General features: G+C 33.5%; 1 protein-coding gene across 1 annotated transcript in view; it reads left to right on the plus strand.

Annotated features, from left to right (window-relative positions):
• The window catches only part of KIF6 (kinesin family member 6), a 202,269-nt gene that overhangs the window by 51,459 nt on the left and 125,637 nt on the right, over nt 1-25,173 (plus strand). Inside the window, exons 8-10 of the mRNA XM_075042931.1 lie at nt 5,443-5,586; nt 6,537-6,623; nt 10,703-10,806. Of these exons, the coding sequence (XP_074899032.1) occupies nt 5,443-5,586; nt 6,537-6,623; nt 10,703-10,806 (335 nt within the window). The remainder of the gene's footprint in view (nt 1-5,442; nt 5,587-6,536; nt 6,624-10,702; nt 10,807-25,173) is intronic.

Raw genomic sequence — 25,173 nt, forward strand, 5'->3', positions numbered from 1 at the left:
AGAATAATTGAACCTAAGTGATGGGTTTTTATTTGGTTCAGGCATTGTAATATGGCAAAATATTAGGCTTTTCTCTCACATATAGTTTTATTGCTCTACCAATGTGACTCTTCAATCTCTTTGAGACAGGAGTTACCTTTGTTAATGTATTTATGGAGTAACTACCATAATTGGTTTTATACCAATAAGGCTCACAGATGCAACTGCAATAATAATAATTAATAATAATAATAATAATCCCCACAAACCTTTATCATTCAGCTGTTGTTACTGAAAAAGGTTAAGCCTGTTGATTTAAGGTATACTAAAATCCCTATCCTTCTTTCAATGTTGCTTTTTATTTTTCCTCTTTGGAAAAAGCAAATATTGAGAAAGTAGATTAATCTGACTGATCTTACTAATTTTTTTTTTAAAAGAAACAAAGAATGAGTTTAGACAGCAGTGGTGACTGGAGACTTTGAAGATGAAGCATTCCAGTAGAAAGGTTTGGTTAACAAATGATGATGATTGTTATTACTAACAACAATAATAATTATTATTATTGGGGTTTTTTTATTATTTTTTCTCCATTGATCTGATATAATCATTTTCCCTTCATGACTAGACAAATAAGGTGTTGCATCTTAGGATCCTTGTAATTTTTGTGAATGCGGTAAGTGTGATGGTGGAGGTTGTTTGCACTCACTAATATCTTCTTTTGTAGTATCTCTTCTTTTCTTTCCACCAGGTTTATAGGCATTGTCTATATTCCATAGCATTCCTTCCTTTCAGGTATTTCTTTTTGGCTTAGTATTTGTGGCATTGCTAAAAGACATTTATGCTTATTTATAAAAGCTTAGTGCATGTTACACTTATGTCTCCTGATCGCCTGTGATATTTTGTATTCTAATGCCATAGAACACCAAGCAAGGGTAAGAAACACTTGGCAATCAATGAAATCTCTTTTGTGGATGCTGTGCTGTTAAGTTGCAATTGTTGAATATTTTCAAGTGTGGATTTCAGACCTCATACCTGTAAGAGAAATGAAGTTCTTTCTAAGATTGAATACATAATGTTGTTTTCATAGTACAGCAAACACTGTTCCTGTTGCCAGAAATTTGTTATGGTTTTTTTAATTCTGCTGGAGAATACAGTATTTTTTCCTAAGGCTTCTTTAAAAATTTTTATATACAACAATAGCAGGTCTGTGAGGCTGTCATTCATTGGGAGGAATATGGGGGACTGAGAGGGAGGAGAAGAAAAAATGCTTAACTCTAAAAATCAGATTTGTCCCTTTTAATTTCTACTGCAATATATGCATTATTTAGTAAAATGTGCAGTTAAAGAAATCCATTAAAACAGAAAATTTTGTGGGTGTCTGTATGTGAAAATTCTTTAAAATTATGATTAGGAAATATAACTGATTGTTCCAGTTACTGGGAAGAATATTTTTCATTTTTGTGTTGTGTGTTTTGCTGTTAATAAGAACAAATCTCTTAGATTTCATTTAATCTGTGATCACAGATATTTAATCTGTCAAAAGAAGCAGCTTAAGGCACAGCAGGTGGCAGTCAGTCATTTACTATTACACTGAATTCTTTTCATACCCACCATTTGTTTAAATTTTACCTTGAAGAAAAATGTCTGTATTTCAGTTGTACTCATGGGAAGTGATAAGGCTAAGTGATTCTAAAATGAACCTCTTCAGAATCATACAAATTCTACTTAGGATCCTTCTTATTTACTGTATGATTTTTATGTATTTATAATGCAACACTGCATGAGCTTCTGTGAGCTTGAATTTAATCTGTGTAGTGTGTTTTGAGATACTCAAGGTTGAAGTGGTGTAGAAGCATAAAATATTGAAGTTTTCTCATGCAACTTTTAGCTTCTATTTTAGAATAAATACAGTTGGAGATAAGCACTTTGGGTTCTGTCTGGGATTGTGTATTGTTCGTTAATAGAAATGTTTTCTAATACTGAATAAAAGACCACTGAAAACAGTAAAAAATACCTTTCTGTTCGGTGGGAATTGGGCCATTCAACCTTGACCTTGCAGGGACTAATATTGAAGTACAAGGATTCCTCAAAGTCAGCTTATTTACATGCTCAACTATTTAGTTATCTATGGGTGGTTTAGTGTTGTGTTATGCCATTTCTAAACACCTTGCATAATAAAGTAGTCATGTAAAATGGTTTGTGTCAAGATGACAATAAGAACACAGTTCTGTGTTATCACACTTGATCTGCTTGTTAAAGATCCACTATGCATTAAAAAAAATCTTCAAATAAATCAACTGCACTTTTTCTCCAAGTGGCCTATATGTCTAGAGACAAATGAAGATGAGATAGTGTCATGCAGGTGATCTACAATGGCAGTAGGGACAATTCAATTTTAGTGTCCACAGCAATTGGATGCTAGTTTCTGTTGTCCATAAGCTGTAGTAGCATGTTCTGGAATTGCAATGGCATTTTTTTGTGTGTGTGTAGATATTCCCCTCTGATACACAACATAGGGTATCTTGGGCCAAATTTTGAGTTACAAATTAAGTGATACAGACATATGAATTGACACTATAGTGAAATTAGAACTGTATGTATTTCCCCAAAATTATAGAACACAATGTTCCCACTGCTTTGATGAATATGCCTGTTAACTGTCATTTAACACATGATACATTTAGGGAATGCAGACAGATTTTATTGGTTAGTGAATGATTGCTACCCACACCTACCAAATTTTTTGCTAATAAAATTTGAAATCACTGCCGGCCATTAAAGGCTAGATTTACTCACATCCTATAGAAAAGGTAATTTTCTGGTTTTGTGGTTTCCTAATTAACATATACAGACATTAGAGTAACAGAAAAACCAGGAACTTTTTAATAATTTAAAGTGAAATACATGCATTTGTTTCTAATTAGCAAATTGTGATTTTTTGGATGAATTATTTCCAGCAAGACCTGTAGTATGTACTGGAGAGAAGCATATGTTGTCCAAAAAGTAAGAATGCTTGTAATTAGCTGCAAGACACCAGCAATAGAGTTTGGATTTTTTGCTGTAAGGACCAGAGCTTAAGCTGATAAACTCTACTACAAGTGGGAGGTGGGATGGGAGACTTAATTGACAGAAATCTGAAGAGTGGTGTGGTGTGGGCAGGAATCTGGAAGGATTCTCAATATGGATCAAAGGCAATGTCAGAGGTCTTGTGATTGCAGATGAACAGGAGAAAAAAAAGGAGACCTCTGGAGCAGGCGTATGGCTTCAGAGCATGTGGTACACTAAACTGCAAGATGCAGATGTAGCTGATAGCTCTGTACCTGCAACTGAGGCACCTCCAAATCCTCATGTCCTGAGGATGCTCTGAGAACATGTCCTGGCTGCCTGTTGGCATGAGGTACTGGTGCAAATCTGTTCCCTATGTGAAGTTACTGCTTGCACAAAGGATGTGGACAGGAACAGGGACTCTTGGGCACACTTCAGATCATATCATAACCACTTGTGAGCCTCATGCCTTCCTTTATACTTAACAATATTTCCAAATGTTTCAGTCAAGTTATTTGTGAGTGATTGTACCTGCTCTATGCTATTATGTTTCATATAGGATGCTATTTTACAAAAAGTGACAATATTTCTGACAGCTTCAACGCTTAAAAAATTAATTAGGTCATAAAGTGGTTTGTTTGACCCACTCAAAATGAAACTTTATAACTTAAATTATGCTGATTCGAATCAGCATATTACAGTCCTGGTTCAGTAATATTATTAAGGTCTTTTAAGCTTAGACCAAGCAGTATTTAAAAAAACAAAAACAAACCCCAAAACCCCAAACCCCAAATGTTTTTTTATATCAAAAGCATAACAACACCTTATTTTTGACCATGTAAAAATGGTTGGCTGTTAGAAGATCCAGGCTCAGATCCTGTACAGGTGGTCTCTGTCACTTTGTGAAGGAACATAATTTCCCTCTCCCTCAGATTTCTCCTCTTTCTATTCCAGATTCCTTGATTGGATTGTAAAGATAGATTTTGTGATTTAGGTGAGGTTTTACTAAACATGCTCAAACCCATCATCTTCTGTGTTATGTGACTGTCACATGACAGTGCAGTGGCTTCTGCATCATGGTAGCTGGTCACATAGTTTTTCAGTGCCGGTGTGTGGAGGTTCAAATTCTACCTGGCCTACAGACTTCCCACATGAACTTCAGAAAAAATGAACTTCTCTGTAACACAGTTCCCATTTTTAATGGAAATAACATATCTTCCTTCTGGCTCTTTTCCCATTTTGTCTATTGAGATTGTAGTCTCTGTGTGGCAGAGGCTGGGAATGTGCTTATTAATGTGTACGCTAGACTACTATGAGGTTTCTATGCAATATTATAAACTAACAGAGTTATAGCATATTTCCATCTAGCAAGTTGTAATAGATGAGATTTGAAAACCTTGATCCAGGAATGGGTTTCCATATTCCTTTACAAGATGGTAATTTTCATATTATGTATTCATCCCTCTCAGGGTTGCCAGTGTAAGATTTACAGTAATAAATTTTAACTGTCTGAAGACCGTTAAGAGAAACTAGTGCCAACAAAAAAGTTGCTACTAAATTTTCTAAAATAAAAATTTTCTTAAGTGCAAGGTAAACAAAATATATGCTGGTGTGTAACATTTATTAAAGGAAAAAACAACTCCTAATTATTTAGGACAGCTTGCACAACTCGTATAGCTACACTTTTTCAGTACAGTGCTTGGCCAGGTAACAGTTCAAATCTTTTATATCACAACAGATCATGAAGTAATCTAGCTTTTTATTTAATAATAATTAGGTCCCATCATGTAAACACCTGAGAAGGGAAACTGAGAATAGTAGGTGTACCATTTCCTTTTTGGCCAAGGCATATATATTCTAAACTGAATTATTTATTTCCAGCAATACATTGTAATCATGCACCCTTTTATTTGTGTTTTACTTTTCAAGACATTTCTCAGAAATAAATGTACTGACTCCTCTAAGAACCACGTGCTTTAAGAATCTGTGATTTTAAAAGCATGCTTTAGCAAATATTAAGGAAGTTTTTACTTGAATACTATCCATACTTTATTATTATGATAGAACAAATATGAAGAAGATTTTCAGTAGGTTTCTGTGTCTCAAGAAAGTCTGTGGTTTTTAGTTTATTGTGTTCAGTTTCTGTGTTGCTGAAAGGCTGTAAAGCTATGTTATGATAAAATTAAATTTATTTGGTCTATCAGGTCCAGCTCCTACAATGACATATAAACACACAGAAATTTAAGTTGAAATTATTTCAATAAAATGAGTGGGTTTGCAGCTAACTGGGTGCATCAGTGTAGTTTTGTTATACCAGAAGTTTAGGTTCCTGAGCAGATTGGTTTTGTTCTTTTTGTGTGTCAATCATTAATAGACATGTAAATTTAAAAGTCTTTTCCATTTTTACTATTGTTCCAGGTAATAATTGCCCTTGCAGAGAAAAAACGATCCCATATTCCTTACCGAAACTCTATGATGACCTCAGTGCTAAGAGACAGCTTGGGAGGAAACTGCATGACTACCATGATAGCAACGCTCTCTATAGACAAAAGAAACATAGATGTATGTTATTTCTATCTATTTTCAACAAAAATGTTTTCAGTTCTCTAAAGATCCTGTACTTTTGAGTTTTATTAGAGTTTACAATTCAAGTGTATATGCTTTTATTCTTACCCTTACAAAAAAAACGTTTTAACTTTGTTTCCAGGAGGTAATTTTATCAGTGGAAATTGTGGTAAGATGTAGACAAATCCTTTAGGAAATGTACTTTTCTCTAAGTAATCTCAAGTCAAGGAGCTTGCACCTAGTAATGAACTATATATTGTTTCTAAATTTACTGTACTCCCGATGAATAAATCTGAGTTATGAAAATGCATTTCCAAGGAATTTTCCACAGGACATACTGGTAAGATCTATAAGTCGATTATGGATCACACTGAAAGCCTTGGCAGAACTTCTGTAGACTTCTTTGGAGTTGAGATTTCACTAAGTATAGTAGACAGCTGGAGAGTTCACTGGGGGAGAGAGGGAACTGGGAGGGGCGACTTGGGATTTTTTGAAATTTTCAAATACTTTTATCTCCCTTCACTGCACTGGAATTATACGTAGTGATGTTTTCTTCTCTTTGTCTACCGAAAGGGCTATAGTGTTTATGAAAGGGCTGTAGTGAATGGAGCTACATCTGGCTTAAGTTTTTACCTTCTGAGTAGTGTGGCTTTCTTATCCTTTAGGGCCAGCTGGGGACTCATTTGAAATGGAGTTGATCAGGGGATTGACTGGGTCAATAAAATATGTACTATAATTTTACAGTTTTGTCAGTCAGTCATTAATATGCTAACCTAATTTCCCTTGAACATTGTTGTTTGGGGATATGAAATGATAGATTATTTCTGTAAAGTATACAAAAATAGAAACTTAGTTTAATGACTTCATTAACAGTCTGTTCTACTTACCTGGTGCAAAGCTAACTGAAGTTTTTCTTTTTTGTCTCTTTCTTTTTTTTTTTCTTCCAGGAATCTATAGCAACCTGCAGATTTGCACAGCGAGTTGCTCTTATTAAGAATGAAGCAGTTCTTAATGAAGAAATTGACCCCAGATTGGTGAGAGTTGTATGGGGGCAGAGGGAAAGAGATTGCTTGTTTTAGGTTTGAATAATCAATAGCAGTCAAACAGATGTTGAGGATTTTATACTGAATCATCCCATTAAATTGTTTTTTAGATGCAAGTTCCAATTTTTTCTATAAAGTAACTACTATTTTTATTTTTTGCTTTTGGACATAATTAAATGGACCTTTATAAAACCTGTAAAAGCTTTCTTATCTCTTAAGGCATCTGAGGAGCAATGGTCACTTTCATTATCATCTTTGTGTTACTTCTTTTAGGGTGTTAGTTTCTAAATCATAGTCACAGATAACTGGATGTCCCTAAAATGCTTACAAAATCTACTAAGATTGCTAGTCACTTGAAGGCATGCTGCTGTACTGAAAGTTCGTGTATTAAAAAGCTAAGAAACATACAGATACAGTCCTTCCTTGAGACTGGTCCAGGGAATGTTTTAGCTAGGAAGAACAAACTCTGTAAAGCTACCATTAGGAAAAAAGGAAGACAAGTAAATGAGATGTAGAAAGAGGATTTCCACACTAAAGCATTAGGCTGATGTTCATATCCCAAAGAGCAGCAAAGGAGCTCTGCAGAATGGATTGGGAATTTAGGAAGTGCAGAGAAAGATAGAGGTAATAATCCATATTTGTAAAGCACAAAGCATTGCCACATAAAGAAAACAAATTTCTTTTAATGTGCATAACAAAAATTTCAACACTTTATTATAATAATAAGTTATATACAATAATAACTAATAAAAAAACTTTTTCTTTTTAGTATTTGGTTAGTCTTTCCTTTAAAAGATTTTGTATGCCTCTAGTTTGTTACATACCAGATTTGTCTGAAGATGTGCTCTAATTATAACTACTATGTTAAGAGGCCTTTGTTAGTTTATGTGATGTAATTTTCTGCATTACCTGGAAAATTTATTTCCTTTGTAAATATTAAGTACACCTATTAAGGATTGATTAATTCAACATAGTATTGCAGATAATGATAGTTACTGGATCAGCTGGGTTGCATGCTGTATTTCAAAGATGTTTTCTGGTATGGGAAACGTTTGACTGAGGTTACACTGGGCATGCCAAAGCTGCATATATGGATATAATGAAGAAAGAACTATGGATGCATTTCAGCATACCCTCTGTCTCTGTGACAGAGACATAAGATGAAAAATAAGTTAAGATTAAGGTATTATATTATTCTGTTTATATATAAACAGACAATATTTAAAACATAATTTTTGACAACATAATTATATATTTGAACTGAGTTTTTCACCTCTAAAGAATATAAAATCTGAATTACATATTCTAATTTCAATGGTCCTGTATGTTTTTTTTAATATACTAATCGCATTATCATTCTTTTTAATGAGCAATATTATTACTGTATTTCTAAATTTCTCATGATTAATTTATAATTACAAGTTTTATGTATTTTTTTCTCATATAACCTTCTGAACTGGCTAGGAAATGCTGTCCCCTTGAATGCTAGACTGCAGAATGCTAGATTATATAACACAAGAAGCATTTGTTGTCTAAAAATTGGGGGAATAGATGGTTGATTATTTCATTCATTGTTATTTGATGTTAATTAACATATTTCAGTTACTGTTAATGATTGTGCTTTTGTTTTCTCTTGTCCTTGAAGTTCAAAGGGAATAGGAGATTCTTGTCAGGTTTTCTGGTGTTTTTTTTTTTTATTACTATATTATTTATCTTTGTTTCCGAACAATTTCTAACAGTAACAGCATCATAAAACAAACAAACAAAAAAAGGCACAAAAAATAAACCCAGTAGGCACTGAACAACTTCTTCATTTCTGTCTGTCTGTCCTTTTTTTTTTTTTTTTCCTATGTAGGCTTTATAGTAGCAAATCATGCAAAAAATTTCTTCCATGGCCACAGAAGCCATTGATTGAGGTGGAACACATGCAGGCTCCTGAACATTTACTACATCCTGTGGAGCTATACTCCACAAGTTTGGTATGTCTCACTCTGCAGGGTCATTTAGCAAGTAAAGCAAAAGTGGACTTGTGAGAGTTAGAAAACCATCCCCTCTTGTGGAAAAGGCAGGGGAACACAGGTACCTAGACTTTATATGGCTCTGTGCTCATTGTTGAATTTTTTGCCCATCTTAACTACCTGAAGTATATTCCCAGGGTGCAACCTGATTTGCTAGACTTACAATTTTTTTCATAAAATGAAAAAATGCCATTTATTTGCAGTATAAATACTGCAAATCTGTAAATTGAGTGCATGATTTATAAAGGGAGTGCATAATACCTCTTGATAGATCTAAGTTAAGCCTGACTGTTGCGTTAACTTTACTCTTCGTAATGAAGACTTCCTGACTGTGTATCTTACTAAGAAGATGGACTTGTAGCCATTCTGCTTTTCAAGTGACTCGGCTTTGAACCGCTCTCACTCATGATCAAAGGATTTGGTTTAAACTGAAAACCAAACTACTGGGCCTGAATTAATCTAATCTCCTCTGGCATTCATTTAAAAATAGAAATGAAAATATGCTGCTGTAGATTTTTGTTTGTCTTAATAATACTTGAAAATCAATCTTTTATCCTTATTCTGAAAACAGTATTTCTGTTGTTGTCAGATCAACATTAAACATGCTAGCAAATTTGAGCATTGAACAGGGATGGTACTATCTGTTCAGCTTTCTGCCATTTTATACTTCAGCCCCAAATTTTATTTTATTGAGTCAGTAATTGGCACAGACTACATTAGAGTGTGGCACCAGAGTGAGGCAACATAAAATCAGGTTAAAATGTTTGACCTGCAATATTCTTGAAGCACTCTTGCAGCACCTGTAATTAACAGTTCACCGCCTTAATGATTCTTACTTAAAATACTGTAAGTTAGCCTTTCATTCTTCATAATACCAAATGTGTTACCAGTGAGTTTAGGGTTAAAGGAGATAACCATGTATGTTTAGAATATTTTGATTTTTAAAGTAAAAATACTCATTCAAAGTTTAGGAAGTCATTGTTAAATTTAAACATTAAAAGAAATACAAATGTCTGAAGGACTTTTAACATCCAGTGAAAAGATGTAATCAATTTCAACAATCTTATCTCTAAAAAGTGTGTGCAGTCAAGAATGATTAATTCATTTTTCCTTGAAAACATTCTTCTCTTGGAAACTTATTTTGCACATGGAATCAGAGTACTTGTATCCATCTAAAAATATGATTGGACTCCTGATACATTTGAGCCCTTATAAGGTGATGCATCATTAAAATGATCAATCAGAAAGTATCCAAGAACTTGTTCATTCATGTTTTAGACTTAGGGATTTGCATATTGTCCCTGCTTTGTAGAATTTGGCCTTGGGAGGCTAATGATTTGTAAAATATGGTTTTATACAGATATTTTTTCTGAAAGTACAGGCTCCAATAATGAGCTATTAGAATTTTAAAATTTAACACCGTTCTCCAAGTCATTTTCTCAATCGGTACTATTCACTAATGCAATTTAATTCCATTATGTTGATTTATACTATTCATTTGTTGTTAGCAACTGATGCATCCTACAATTATAGTTTGCTAAAATTCTAATAAGAGTGGAATATTACATGAAAAAGAAGAAAAGTTAAGTTCAAAATATTAAGATATTGTTTTGGAATTCCTGTTTCTAAAGGGAAGGTAAGAGAAAATCACTTTTGGTGTGTATTTGTCCTTTCGCTAACAAAGACATCAGTTCTATTTTAGATGTGTTTTCATTAATAACAGGCAAAACTATGAATCAGAAAGCTCTTTTTATTCCTATGGCAATTTTTTTTTCTCTTTTGCAAATAATCTTTTGGAATTTTTCTGTACAGCCTTTTCTTCTAACACATAGAATTTACTGAGTTTGGAAGAATTTTCTTGTTTTTATAAATGGAAAAGGAAAAAAAGTTCTTGGTATATTTAAGGCATCTAGACTGTTTTTAAAAAAGAGACTTTAAAAAAAAGAGAAAACCCAAGTGTAATATTTCCCTAAACTCAGCCTTCCAATGCAAAAATCATAAACTAGGTATTAATTTGTAGGTGATAATTTGTTTATGCCTTGCTGTTTGTAGATGATCGTCCAGCTGAAAAAGGAGATCCAGGAGTTGAAGGATGAGCTGGCGCTGGTGACTGGCAAGCAAAGAACGTCAGAGCTTTCACAAGAAGAGCTACTTCAGTAATGGCTTACATTGTTTTTGTTTTCTTCTTTTGTGATGGTACTTTTCATCAGTTTCTTTGTTGGCATAAATATTTAAATTCATCTCAGAGTTTTAAACTTCTCTGAGTGAATAATAAAATAAAGTTAGATGCCAGGTTAGAATGGCGGTTTTCCATGAAAAGCTCTATGAGGCTGCTGGCTCTGTTTTTGCAGCCTCAGCTTTGAGGAAGTGAAGTAAAGTAAACGTAAAGGATGGGAATGCTTGTCACATGCCAGGCAAAAAGAAGTGTTGTATAATAATGTGGAATAGAAAAACAGTATCTCTCAAAACTGGATATACGATCGGAGTAGAATTCAAGAAATATTCTTTGTGCTGAGAAGTATCCTCCTGCAGTGTTAGTTTGACATAGGCCAAGAGAAATCTTGCATTTCTGATACACAATTAATCAATGTCTTAAAAGCCAAATATTCAAATTTTTTACTGGGCATGCTATTGAAAATGCATGATTAATTCACCTAAGTGTTGTAACATCTTAAAGCTTTTTGTAACAGATCAGTACAGCATGTAAGAACTTTCTATGTGCAACGTAGAAATATTTACTTAGGTCTAAAGGTTTGCAATAGCTAAATTCAATTCCCAGTTTTGAAAAGTTAATTGATTCTGTAAGATGGACCTGTTTAATGTCTGTGCCTCATCTGTGTAAAGAAAATAGTAACTGCCTAGAGATTTTGTTTCATTAGTATGTTAATGGTTACTAAGTTGAAGCTGTGAGAATTTTTAGTCTTATTTTAATTTATTTTGGAACTGGTCCAGAAGAAAACTACCAGTGAGATTTCCCCTGACGTCCAGGAGATTCTGGAGACATGAGGACAAGCTGCTACCTTGAACCTTGATTTTCTCATGTAGATGTTGTCATTATTAATTCTTGGGTTTGATTGTTTTGTTTTGTTGTAATTCAGAAACTAAATGACATCCGTATCAAGGATGAGGAGCTAGATAGCATTATGTATATATTTCTTTTACACCATTAATCTGAGTAATTTTCACCATAGGCAGTTACTAGTATCATCTTCTAAGCAGAAATGTCCCCTCAGGTCCTACTGGGTTAATATTTATCATTCTGCCCAAAAGTATGGGAGTCAAATGCACCAAGGACATTACAGGGTAGCACTGGATGTGACAAAATCAAGCCATAAAAGAAAACTAAAGAAACAGCAAGAACAGACAAGTATCTTTCTTTTTTTTTACATGCAAAATCAAATGCCCTTATTAGCTAGTTTCTTTTTACCCTGACAGAACTAGTCCTTCAGATGTTGAATAGCTCTTAGTGACTTTTTTCAGATATAGTTAAATAATCTATATATTCATTTAAAGATGTACTTTCCTAACATTTTTGTAAAAATCTGTCATATGAATTTTCCACTGTGGTCCTGTTTGCTGTTTAGTTTGTAGAGGGAAACTGGGGTTTTGGAAAACACTTGGGTTTTTTAAGCCACACTCATGAATCTTACTTCCCAAGATTTCCTACCTGACCTTTTGTGATGAAAATGTCAGTCTTATAAATGGGAATGGGTTCGCAGTTCACGACAGTTTTTAATATGAATATGCAAAGGAAAACCAGGAACGTACCATCTGCATATAGCGTATATCTGGGGGGCCTTGTTTCGAAATGTGTAACTAAAAAGTGTATCAGTTGTATGTTTTTCCTTTTTATCTGTATAGTACAATATATAGTGCATTACATCATCAGAAAAGGTTTCTCTGACATCATAGCAAGGAATTTTGCATCCATTCCTCCAGAAAGAAGCAGGGAGGAGACTTTAATGAATTTCTACCTGTAATAAGACTCAGAAGATGAAATCTTTCAACGACATCAGCTACATTAGGGCAACTCAAAATTTTAAGTTTCTTAAATTTATCATTTATTTATGTTTACTCAGGCTCATGTAGCACATGTGTTCATTGTTTCAGAAGTTCTTTCTTGGAGCAAATGCTCTGCAATTAAAATATAGAACAAAACTTAAGTACTGCTGACTGAGACAGATACCATACTTTTCCTGACTATCAATAATAAACAAGGACCTCAAACAATTAAACTCGTCAGTCATAAATGCCATATAATGGCCTTGTTCAATGATCATTATTTTTAATATAGACTTAAAGTGGTAAAAAGAATTGGATATACAGAGTTTTTTATGGGTAGCATAGTTTCAAGCAGAGAGTAGCAGGTACTGCTAGAGAATAACTGTCATATACATTAGTCAGACTGGTTTATTAATACTATATGTTGTAGTTGAATGGAATGTTGAAACATAAGTCAATCTTTTTTTAAACAGCTCAAGTGGGGAAAAATATAAAATGTCAGGTTTTATGAGTTTCAGTTTTTTATGTGTTTTTGCAAGCAGGGTGTTCACTGGTAAACAACTGATGTGGACTAAACACCCAAATTAAAGTATAATGAAATGATAGTAAAAAAAGCCACTACTTCCTCGTTTTCATATGGCGATAATATTTGTGACCATGCTGGTTTACATCTGTCTGAGCCTCCTGTCCATAAATGTCCTGAGCATTTATGAAAATCAACAGATAGCATCTACGTGTTCTGTCTCCAGTTAGACTCTATCAATGTATAACACAGCAAATCTTTATGACAATTCTGCTGGCCATCTGAGTTTGGAGCTACTTGTTATCTGGAGAGTTAGTTAACATTAAAGAATAAATATACAAGTGAGTAGTCGAAACAGAAGTATTGGCCTGCATGAGGGCTGATAAAATCATGATTTACTATTATTGGAAAATGTCTATGTTGTAGTTTGCATCTAATTTTGCATCTATAATGAAACCTAAATAATATTACTTATCAGGAGACATATGGATCAGATTGTTGTGACAGAGAGAAGAGAAAAAGAAACATGGTATAGGTGATAATGCAACATATTGTGTTGCACTTTATTTGGAGTTGGCACCCAAGAATGGTTCTTAGGGGAGTGGTACTGTAGGGGATTCAAGACTGAACAATTTTTTTTAATATCTTTTTTAATTGATGATTTTTAATATGCCAGAGAGGAAATTATAATTAGGGTCATTATGGATTTCAAATAGTATTTAGACATTTCTGCTTAGTTAAGATATCTTCTATTTAAACTTAAACTGTATCTTGACATGTATATGTATGTGTGTGTATATATATATATATATAAAAAATATTCCAAGTTTACACAGTTCTTTTCAAAATTCTTAAAATTAGTGTAATTAATTTTATTACAAATAAGGTAATTAACTAGTAAGGAGAAGTGGTACTAAATATAGTCTCATCAAAAATGGATGTGTTTTAATTCTTATTCTGATTCATCGTACATATTTCAAGGGAGATCAGAGCAAAATTAATCTGCTGAAAGCATTCTGTGCCAATATTCTTATTTATTCTTTCATTCTGAACACAGATAATCAAAGTACAAAACATGTCAATGAAAAACTCCATGCACTAAGTACATATTTATTTTGTTGTCTCTGCACAAGTCTTTATCTTAAGCACTTTTCAGTAGAAGATGGCTGCCAAAATGGAATTGGGTCCAGTGGTACATGTGTAGATCCAATAATATTTTTATAGTCTAATAAAGAGGTTTTGGTAATGCATAGGTTTTTGGTCTCTATGTATGTTACAGGAAATAAGTGTTAGTGATTGCCCTGGAAATAAGTATTAATATTATGTTAAAATGATATTTTGTATGTTTCCTGACTTACTAAGTCAAGAAATGCCAAACATTTCTTACAATAATGAGCTTCATTCCACTTGTTTACTTTCAGGGCATTCCAAGTGAAATCTGTGGGCTAGTCTATGCAGTTAAAATTGCTAGATGTTTGAAATTAGTATGTGAATAAGCTGTAGTTCATTCTTCATTGTTTTTTCTCACTTAAATCAACGAAGTGTTTTCAGGGATTATTTTTATTATTATTATTCATTTAATGGAAGGAAAAAACCATCTGTCAAATAAGCTTTCCTCATAACGACTACAATGTCACATTGTCATTCACTAAGTTTAAAACAAAATAGAAAACAAATGCTCTTGACTTTTCTTGTCAATACTAAATTATAATACAAAACAACTTATCAGTCCTGTGAATAAAGCTACAGCTGTTTGGAATTCTTACTTCAGAATTCTGTGTTAAATGGTAAGCATTTACATTACTATGCCATTTTTTTAAATTATTTTATCCTCATAAATGTTAAACATACATGCATTCTGCTGCTCTCATTTTGTTTATTTAAAAAGCACAACATAAAAAGTACAGCTACGCTATATAAGTGGTTCAGAATGTAGTACATAAAATGCTTCCAAAACCTGAATTGCTTGCTTTGGATCTTACCATCTACTTCCTCGGCTGTAAAAAGCTGACCTCTAAATATTTCTTTGAGCTAGAGAATTAGTTTCTTCTTTAGGGGAAAAAAAAAAAAGGAACACTTTGGACTATTAAAAAAAAAAAAGAAAATAACATCATACATCCCAAATAGAAGGAAATTGTACTCTCGCAGGCTTCTGTATTATGCTTTAGAATAGAATTAAATACCTTTTTTTTTTTTTTTTTTTTTTTTTTTTTTGTGAGAAGCATGCCAGAGGTAAAAGGGAGAGTCCTTTTTGTTTGACTCATTTAGGGTAATTTTTTTCAGTTGTTATAAATGAGCTCACTAGCAATTTACAATGTGTGCCCAGAAAGTCAGGATTTCAAATCAAGGTCCTGTGTGCCAGAGCACCCACGCTTCCAGAGCTTTTGCCAGTTGGAATTCTCTAAGAGCAGGACCGGAAGTACTGGATTAGCACTTTAATTTATTAATAACTTTACCTTATTTCTTTCAGATACATATATTATTACAGACACTTCTATTTTTTACCTCAACAGTCATATATTGTTCATCTTGCTGAAGTCCTGGATTTCTCATTACTTCTTTCTGTCTTTCATTTTTCTGTTTCAGCATTGTGACATCTGTATGCTATCATGGTATTAACAGTATTGCACTGTTGTATGATATAGAGCTTTAACAGTTACTCATACTTAAGCTGTTGAACAAATGGTTTCATTTACAAAGCAGAGCAAATGTTCTTATTTGCTGATGTCAGTGTTCAATTTCAGTTGCAAGGTGGAAGAAATAGAAGCAGATTACCTTGCCTTATGTCAACATAGCTTTGCAGGCAGTGGATTTTTGTAGAAGTTAGCAGACTGACATAAACCGTGTAGGCAATTTTCAGGAGAAAAGAAGCTACCTTAACTATAAAGTAGTCTTAAAATGTTTCACATTAACTTCTAGCTTAGATGCCTGATTTAGAATGCTATTAAATCAATGTATTTCTCTAGAGGGCATTTTTCTTTTACATGTTATAAAATCTTTAGTGACAGCACAGGAAGTTTAGATTCCTAATGCAGGTACCTAAGCTGGATGCTTGAAGTGTAAATACTTTTCTTTGATCTTGCTATTTTGTTCCAAGGTCACTGAAAGTAGAAAAAAAATCTTGTATTATTTAAACTGATTACCTTTTACATTGAAACTATTGAGACATAATTTAAAGTTCTTTCAAAGTTTAGCAACTTTGTTTTACCGGGGCGGGGGGGGCAGAGAAAAAGGAGACTACATACTATGTCCTGTTTTCTAATGTTCAAAAGTATACCAGTCATCTAATGTCACATGGTCTCAAGAAAGGTAATGAAATATAGTATAACTCATAGTAGTAAGATGTATGGAGAAAAGATAGTATAGCTGAATTTGATTATTTAGATGTTTGAAAAAATCTTGGAGCCAATTTCCAAATATATATGTTCAAAATTCTCTGATCATAGCAGGTTTTTGAATCTTACTGAAATTCATTGAATGCTTGGGCAGCTGAGTTGTCTCTGAAAGTACCACTAAATACCTGCTTGCATCTTTTGACACTTTTAATACTTTTTGAAAATCTCTTTCTTCTGAGCTTTTACATCTAATTAATAACCTGTAAGTGACACTTTACACAATTTTTTTCAAAACTACCTCTGTTTTCTATACTGTAAGAATGACTTAGTGTTCATCCATATGAGTCCTTTTGACTTCCTTGTGTCATTTTTATGCTTGTCCTATGTTCTTTCTTTTTATTTCAAGGTCTTGCTACCTTTTCCTTAGAGATATTTATATTTTTCAAATTTTGATAAACTGAAGCTTAGTTTTCTCTTGCTACTTTTAGATATACTCTATTGATTAGAATATGACTACTGTTATGGCCACAAATATTAGCTGACAGTGAGTAGCAGTTCTTTATGCATGTGCTCTTGGTTTGTTATTATATAGTCCTGTCAGTGAAGGAAATCATCTACTCAGCAGGCTACTTTGACGTGTTTCTTCTCTGCAAAATTTTGCATGTGTAGTATTAGTGTAGGCATTTTTTTCCCTGTATAAGCCAGTCTTGGTCTTTTTATAGTCCCTGCCAAATCCCCTTGCCTTACTGATACAAAGATTTAAATCTGTGTGCATTTCATCATTGGCATGAATGATTTTCAACTGTGTAGAAACTCTTTACATCTGTTTGCCACATTGTAGCCACCTAATTCAGAAGAATCTCCTCACATAGGGAGGTAGCAAAAATGGCTTTGTCCATATGTCTAATAAAAAAGGGGGGATTTATATCTGTAATAGGAGATGTATGCTTCTCTACTGTGTAGTACAAGTGTTTAATGGTAATCATTCACTTGTGTATATGATACTGTTTGTTTGATTGCTTTACAAAATCAGAAGCCATATTTTCAAAAATTTTACCCTCAAATAAATGAACTTGGTACAACTGAAAAAAAAATCCAATTAATCCATGCCAGCTTGAATTTAGGTAATCTCTTTGGATGCCAGCCTATTGGCTACATAGAGGCAGTATATAAATCCTAATTGTTGCCTATAGTATTAACAAAATGCACATGGTATTCAAAAATCTATTTGTTTCTACTCATTATCAATAAGGAACAGTGTGCTTTAGCTCTATTATCAGTTATTTTATAAGCACTTGGCCCTTGCTGAAAATATTAGAAAATTAGGAATAGAAAGTTAGGAAAAACCATTTGGTCTAACAAACATGTTCATATTACACCAATAAATACCAGCCAACACTCAATATTTATGAAAATCAGTTTATCTCCATACATGTAAATCATTGGTCATATTGCTGTGTTCTCTATTTGCATCTGTTCTTTTTACATTTCTAAATATGAGAACTTAAAATTTTTACTATATCTGTGGTTCTTTGGTTTGGGGTAGTTTTTTTGTTTTGTGAGACATCATGACTTCCTCTTCAGGAACATTATTGTATTGATAACATTATTCAAATCTTACTCACAACCTTTATTTTCACCATGTAAGAGAATAGTTATCTATGCAGGCTTAAGAGACACCTGAAAGTTTAAAGGTCATAATAATTACCTGTGGAAGTATCATAGGATTCACTTCATTATACTGACTCAAAGGGCAGAAGTTTCCCAAATTTTGATGTATAATAGAAAGCTTCAAAGTCATCTTTAAGAGCTTCAAATTACAGCAGTGGTAAAATTTTGAATATCTGAAGCATTTGTTTTCAAGAATAATTTAGGTTTGTAGTACTTAGCTTTCAGCTGATTTCCAGTGGTATTTCTGAGGCTTTCCAACTCATTAGCTGAGGCTTTTAAGAAGTTTAAGTTAACATTTTGCAGGATCAGTCCTGATACATATATAAAGTCAATGGATTAAAAGTTCTGGACTTGTGCATGATTTGTAGAGTATCTACAGAGTTCACATAATCTAATATTATGTGAATCTCTTGGATAACTTGGTATAATTGCCTGTTTCATGGGTGCACAAATTGAGGTACAAACAAAGGAAGTGAAATGTCCATGGATTTAAAAATCAGTATTAGTGTTTACATTTCCTTATTCTCATTCAATTTTCTATTGCCTGGCTATATGAAACAGTCCAATCATTTGTGGACTATTCTTTGTCTTTGAATATTCTACTATGAAAATAAGAAATTGAAAATCCTAGGAAATTACCCCCAAAGTTTTGGGGGTTTTTTTTTGTTTGGTTTTTTTTTTAAGGTACTTAATTTGGGAGGAAAGCTGCAATAAAACAAAGACTTGCATATTTTATCAAAGTTCATGCAGACCTGCTTCTGCTTCACTTTACCTCATCAAGGGTATTGTGCTTTGGTGTTTTTTCCTTGGTTTGGTTTTTTTTCATGGTTATTTTGTAGTGGCTAGCTAGAGGAATGTCTGACAGAAATGTCAGTTTAGTTTCCATCTGTCTGTCTGACTGACTATGCCATTGAGAATGACTCCTGAGAAGCAACTAAAAAAATAATTTTTTTTTGTTTCTTAAAACACAGTTGCTAGTATAATTTAATGCCATTATTTACAGACTGGCTTAGAATGCATTTTCAGTTTACAGGATGAAACTGAACCTCACAGCAAATTTGTAGTATGCAACACTATTATTGCTTGACTTCCTCATACATACACACGTAAACACTTCAGTATGAAGTATATTACATTTAGGCTTCTTCATTTCATTGCAATCAGTAGCAGAAGAGGTATCTTTGCCTTTATTGTCCTGTAATAGATTTCTTCAGTTGTTAGAGTACTGTATAGATATTTAAAGTGAAAAAAAGTGTAAAAATCTTTCAGACTGTAGAAACAGAGGACACTTAAGGACTTACTGCTCTTACTTCCCTGCTATAAGACTGCACCAAATCAATGCAGCCTATTTCAGGGCCATGTTAATAAAATTATTCTTACAAATATCTACTGAGGGAACTATACAAAGGCTTAAGTAACCAGTTCCACTATTTAGCTACCTTTATTATTATTATTTTGCCCAGGAGTAAACCCAGTTCTGTTAAATTAGAGGTTATGCAGTTATTTCTGGATAGAGAATACAGCATTATCCTCTATAAGTCAGTTACATGTTAGGCAATTGCTGTCGTGTCCACTACCCATCAATAATGTATTACAGCTCTTCTCAGGGCAGGTTTGGGTATGTTGTGTATACTTTATCTTCTTTGTCATGCCATTAGCAACAATGCCTGGAAATACCTTCTCTTTTTTCTCCTGTCATCCATAGCATTATTGATAAAATTTGCTGCTTAGAATTATTATGATCTTCCCATACAGATGCACACTTGAAGCTAACTTATGTGGTTAGCTCTTACTAGATATAATGGCAATTCTGCTTCACCTATCATGCATTTTTAGAAAAATAGATTCATGAAATATGTGGACATGTGGAGTTACTTTTTTTTAATAACATCAACATCATTATTAAACTTAAAGATATAAAGAAAAAATTTGATATGGAGTATGCTACCAATAGGAAAACTATTGCAAAAGCCTAGGTAAGCAAACTTTTTTAATTCTCCAATTACGTCAAGTGTTTCAGTAGCTTCTTTGTTTGCAGCCTATTTTTCATAAACTTGGATTTCCATTTTGCTTGTCACAGAGTTCACAGCTAACATACAAAATTAATTGTTCTTTAAGCGAACTTAATTTTGATACATAATATACAGTGTCAGTGATCAGGGGTTAAAAGGCAAGCTCTCCCAGAAATGAATCATGGCACATAAAGCAAGGTCAAAATGAGTCCTTCCAAATCTGTGTTTTGAGACCATGCATCCTGCATGCTACTGAGAACTCTAAACTTTAAAAACATACTCTCAGTTGGCTAGGAGTGCTTTTCTGATGCATTTCAGCTGTGTAATTTGCATCCTGGTTCATGCAAACATATGACTGATTCAGAAGTGGATTTTTTTTAAAAAGATGAAAGTCTGTTATTTAATGAATGGGTAAAACTGAAGTAGCACAGTATTCATCTAATCATTCTGGAGTTGGGCTATCAGAAAAATTGCATGGAACCTAAAGCAGTGTGGATAGAAAGCTTTTATGATTTATGTGTGGTCTAAATGTTAAGCAGGCTTCATTAAAAAAGAATTCCTGAATGCTGGAAAGTAACAGAAGAAAAATAAATTTGGTAATGTAAAAGGTGTCTGTGAGCTGCATGAGTACAGTGTGCGTTTTTGTAGGTTTTTTGCAAATAATGTAGAGGGAAGTGCTAGACCAAGAATTTGGGACTGATTCACATTCACTAACCAGAGAGCACTATTAGTTTAACACATTTCCATCCCAACTGTTTATGACTGTTTTACTGTGAGTTGTCTTCCCAGCATTGGCATAAGAACAGACTTGTGCTTGACACAGCTTTTGTTTTCAGAGTTGGGTATCATGATTCAAACTCACCTGGATCAGCACTGTAGTACCTTTTTTCTTGTACTATGTTAATATGTATAAGACCACTATCAAAATGAGTTTTAAATTAATCTCCTAAATGACATGATACTGTTCCTTTGGCATCGACTTAGAAAATTTTTTGGTGTGGGGGAGGGGGGATTTTTTACTCATGTTTTCTGTTTGGGTTTTTTCTGATGAGCACTGAGAAAGAAAACCCTGTTCTTTGTTTACTGCTGTTTTTCACAGAAAATGGGTCTTTTTTTGATACTTTCATATTCTTCCTCCTTTGGGGAATTTCTGTTGGGAAAATGATTCTTCCTGATACAACAGGATTCTGGCAATAGGCTCAGCACACCCTTGCTCTTATTAGTATAAGTTAGGCCTGCTGTTCTTAGGGCAGAACCTCGCAGTCCTAAAAAAGAAGAATGGAGACATATGAAAAATCCCCTTTTTAGGCTTCATCTACTGTAATAACATTAAATAATAAATATTTAATAGTCTATAACTTCCTTTATCTAACAACATACAAGAAAAAAGGAAAAAAAGGGAACCATTTTGGATCTCCAGAAGTCAGAAGAGACATCATCTGACACTGATTTTAAGTATGTTTTCCTGTCATGTGAAATTAGCTATGATTATCCATGATCCAGGTTTGATTAACACAAATTCTGCATGGAAACATTATTGAGAGCCTTAGTAAGCTAAAACTAATGAAGAATGCAGCAGCTGGCTTGCTGATGTTATTAACTACAACAAATAAAAGACTATTAGTTTAATATTTGTTTCTGCACAGAAATAGAGATTTTAGCATTTCTAAAATATACTTTTAGGTGTGGGGGGGTTTATGTTAGTTTAGTACTTTCAGTGTAAGTATCTTGTGACTAGGTACTTCTATTACAGATTAATGTAGCCTCTTCTGATGTAACTCACCAGTATAACAAAAAACCCTCAAATTTAAATAACCTAGATCGGCCATCTGACATTAAAAGAGTACCAAATCCTGAAATAAAGATACATGCTGCATATTTCCACTGAAGCAATTAAGTATGACTTGTAAGCAATTCAGTAATTTTCAATTCTATGTTTGTAGCTAACCCCATATAAACAGTTTCATCATTGCTTTTTCCCATCAAGCTGAGTGCACTTTGAATTTCTAAGCTAATCAGTGAGAAGACTGGGGGCTAAGTACTTTTTATAAAGGTCTCTCCAGTGAGAAATAGAATTCCTGGTGTTGATCTTCAGACGGTAGTATAGAGACCATCTCTTTATTCAGGTTTCTGCTCTGGTAAGAAAGAGGTATCTGTTACTAGGCTTTTTGTTATTTCATTACTAAGTCTTTGGGTTGATTATCTTTAATTTTAATTTTCGCTGGAGGATTGTTCTTTTTGGTACTGATGCATGTCTTACAAAGGTCTTGTAATAAGCTCATTTTTTACATTGATAATAAAGAAATAGAACACCAAAACAAGAACTTATTTCTGCTGCAGTCCATGTCTCATATAAGAACAATAAAGTCCAGCACTGCTGTAGTGCTAGTCTTTATAAATAAAAAGTCAAGAAAGAAAATAAAAAATGTCATACTGCAAGCAACAGTGTTCATAAATACTATGGAAGGGGGGGTTGTATGTTTCTTGATTGGTTTATTTTTTTCTGCTTGATCCTATCTGTTTTTCATTAGTAAGCTTTAACAAAAGTGTGTTGGGCTTTTTTCCTCCCCTCTAGTTTATGAGTTACCGTGGCACCCTCAGCCATGTCTTAGAACCTACGTACATGAATGTCTTTGATTTTTCTAAATTATTTTCCTTTTGAGTTTTGGCAGTAGGTATAGCGGGGAAATTAACGTTCAGTCTGGGATGTTTTGGGAGAAGAAAATCTCAGTAACAAACTTAGAAATTTTTCAAATATGTTATGTATTCTGTGCCAAGCATGCTCATTCCTTTTGCAAGTTCATTTTCAAAACTCCCTTCTTTGGGCAGCTTTATTTCCTAATTTCTATTTTGAGAGGGCATGCAAATATTAACAATTATCCTTGGCATAGTAGCAGAAACTGGTCATCAGTAAGTACAAGGATTGATTGCTCAGGTCTTTTTTGGAAAGAAACTGTAGTTATCAACTTTTCCAGGAAATAGAAAGTACTGACTATCTAAGAGAACTCTAGGTATATGGTGTCAGGGCTGAGCCACAACAACTGACCGAAACCACTTTGTTTCCTATGCTTTTATAGTTATTCTACTATGATGGAGGTGAAAAAAGTCCTTAAGAAAAAGGACATTGTTATTTTACCTCATGATTTCATATACCATTTGCTCTGCCACATATGCATGCCTCTGAGTAGGCAACTAAAGCATGATTTGCTAGGGGGTTCCTGGATTTCTTGTTCCCTATGGGTTTCTTGTTCCTCTTGAACATCTAGGCCCAACTTGGTTCAGTGCTGGGCCGTTGTATGTGTTTTTCTGGTTTGATTCTTGCTGATGTATATTCTTGCAGCAGTCTTAGGTTGGAGGAAAACTGTTTAATATGCATTCCTCTGGTAGAGAATTAAGGATCAGAGATTAGGTGACTATCTCAGAAGATATTATTATTGCTAAGGAAAAAGATATTATCCACTTCCTGAAAGTAACTGAATGAAAACCAAAAGCCATTTTGGCTCTCCTTTACTTATAAAAAGGGTTTTCTCACTTGCATTTTTTAATAAGAAGATGACTACAGCCTGTGTGTGATGTTTTGACTAGAAAGAATGTGTCAGAGTTGTAACTCTAGGTGCCCTATATGAATTTCTTAAATCTTTTACTGCCCTATTTTATATAATTCTGTGCTCTAGTTTTCATATATTCCATATATTTAATTTTATTTTTATAGATATTTATAGAGATAAATATAATAAACTGTTTGAGTCAGGAATAGGATATTCATCTTGTAGAATTATATTGTCCTTTTTTTCTGAGTCACCTAGCAAGCAGATCTACCTGGTCTAATATATGTTAGGAAAAAGAAAATGTATGGTCAGTATTCCTTTTTTTCTCTTTATTCCCTGTCTTTTTTTTTTTCCCCTCTTCCTGTTATTCTTTATTCTTTCCTTGATTTATTCTGTGAACATCTCTGGAAATGAATTGAAGTAGCATTAGTTTTTTTTCATTTGTAAACTGCAAATCTTGCCAGTGTATAAATTCATAGGAGAATGTTTTAAGTGTTTTCACAGTCCTTGAGCTGATAAATCACTTAGACAAAAAAAAAAAAGGTTAAATTAACTAAGATCTGTTCATTAAGAAGAAAAACTTCAAGTTGCATCTGTGTCACATTGTCAGTTTATTTTTTACCTTTGTTTAATACTTCAGTATACTGGAAGAACTCCCAGAATATCCAGAGTGTTGTCAGACTGTGTGTTTATTTTAGAAAGAGTTCTGGTAATTTTTACATGGAAACCTAAAAAAATGTGAGGGATCTGGTGATTTCTGTTGGTGGTATTCATGGGGATTTTCACTGTTGCTTTTCTTTTTTTTATTTTTCTTCTGGTTTTGTCCATAGTGTTTAGACTAGGTTGGTCTGTTCTTGTTCTAATTCTTAAAGGTGAAATTTTAAAAATGTATCTAAAAATACAGTGAAGATTCTGCTGTTTTCTAGAATTGGCAAAGAGGCTCAATTGGTTTATAACTTCTGATTTACATTCTGCTGTTTCAGACTTGACTCAGTCTTCTAGTGCTTAAATCTGTTTTGGCTTCTATGTAGTCCTTGGGACACAAAAAATGAATTGGGCCGTTGTATTCTTTCGAGAATGCCAAACACATTAAAGGTAATGTAAGACAGAGGAAATAGCAGCTCATATCTATAACTACAGCTTGTCTAATTTGTTACTTGACAAATTAACCTTGACTCTTGACTGGCAAATAATAATAATTTTCAAAATAGAGTATTATTTTACAAGAATTATATATTCTTATTCTTTCTCTTGAAATACTTTAACTTTCTGTAGTGTTATTCTGGTAATGGTAATGGTGCAAGTTAGTGTAATTTTTTTCATTGATTCCCATAGCCTAAATCTGTGGTAATCTGAGTATGGGTAAATCCCTGGCAAACAGGTAATCTTAGTAAGGTTAAAATATCTCCCTTCTAATTTCTAGTTCAGCGTT

Source organism: Buteo buteo, chromosome 12, assembly GCF_964188355.1.
Source record: "Buteo buteo chromosome 12, bButBut1.hap1.1, whole genome shotgun sequence".
Lineage (NCBI taxonomy): Eukaryota > Metazoa > Chordata > Aves > Accipitriformes > Accipitridae > Buteo > Buteo buteo.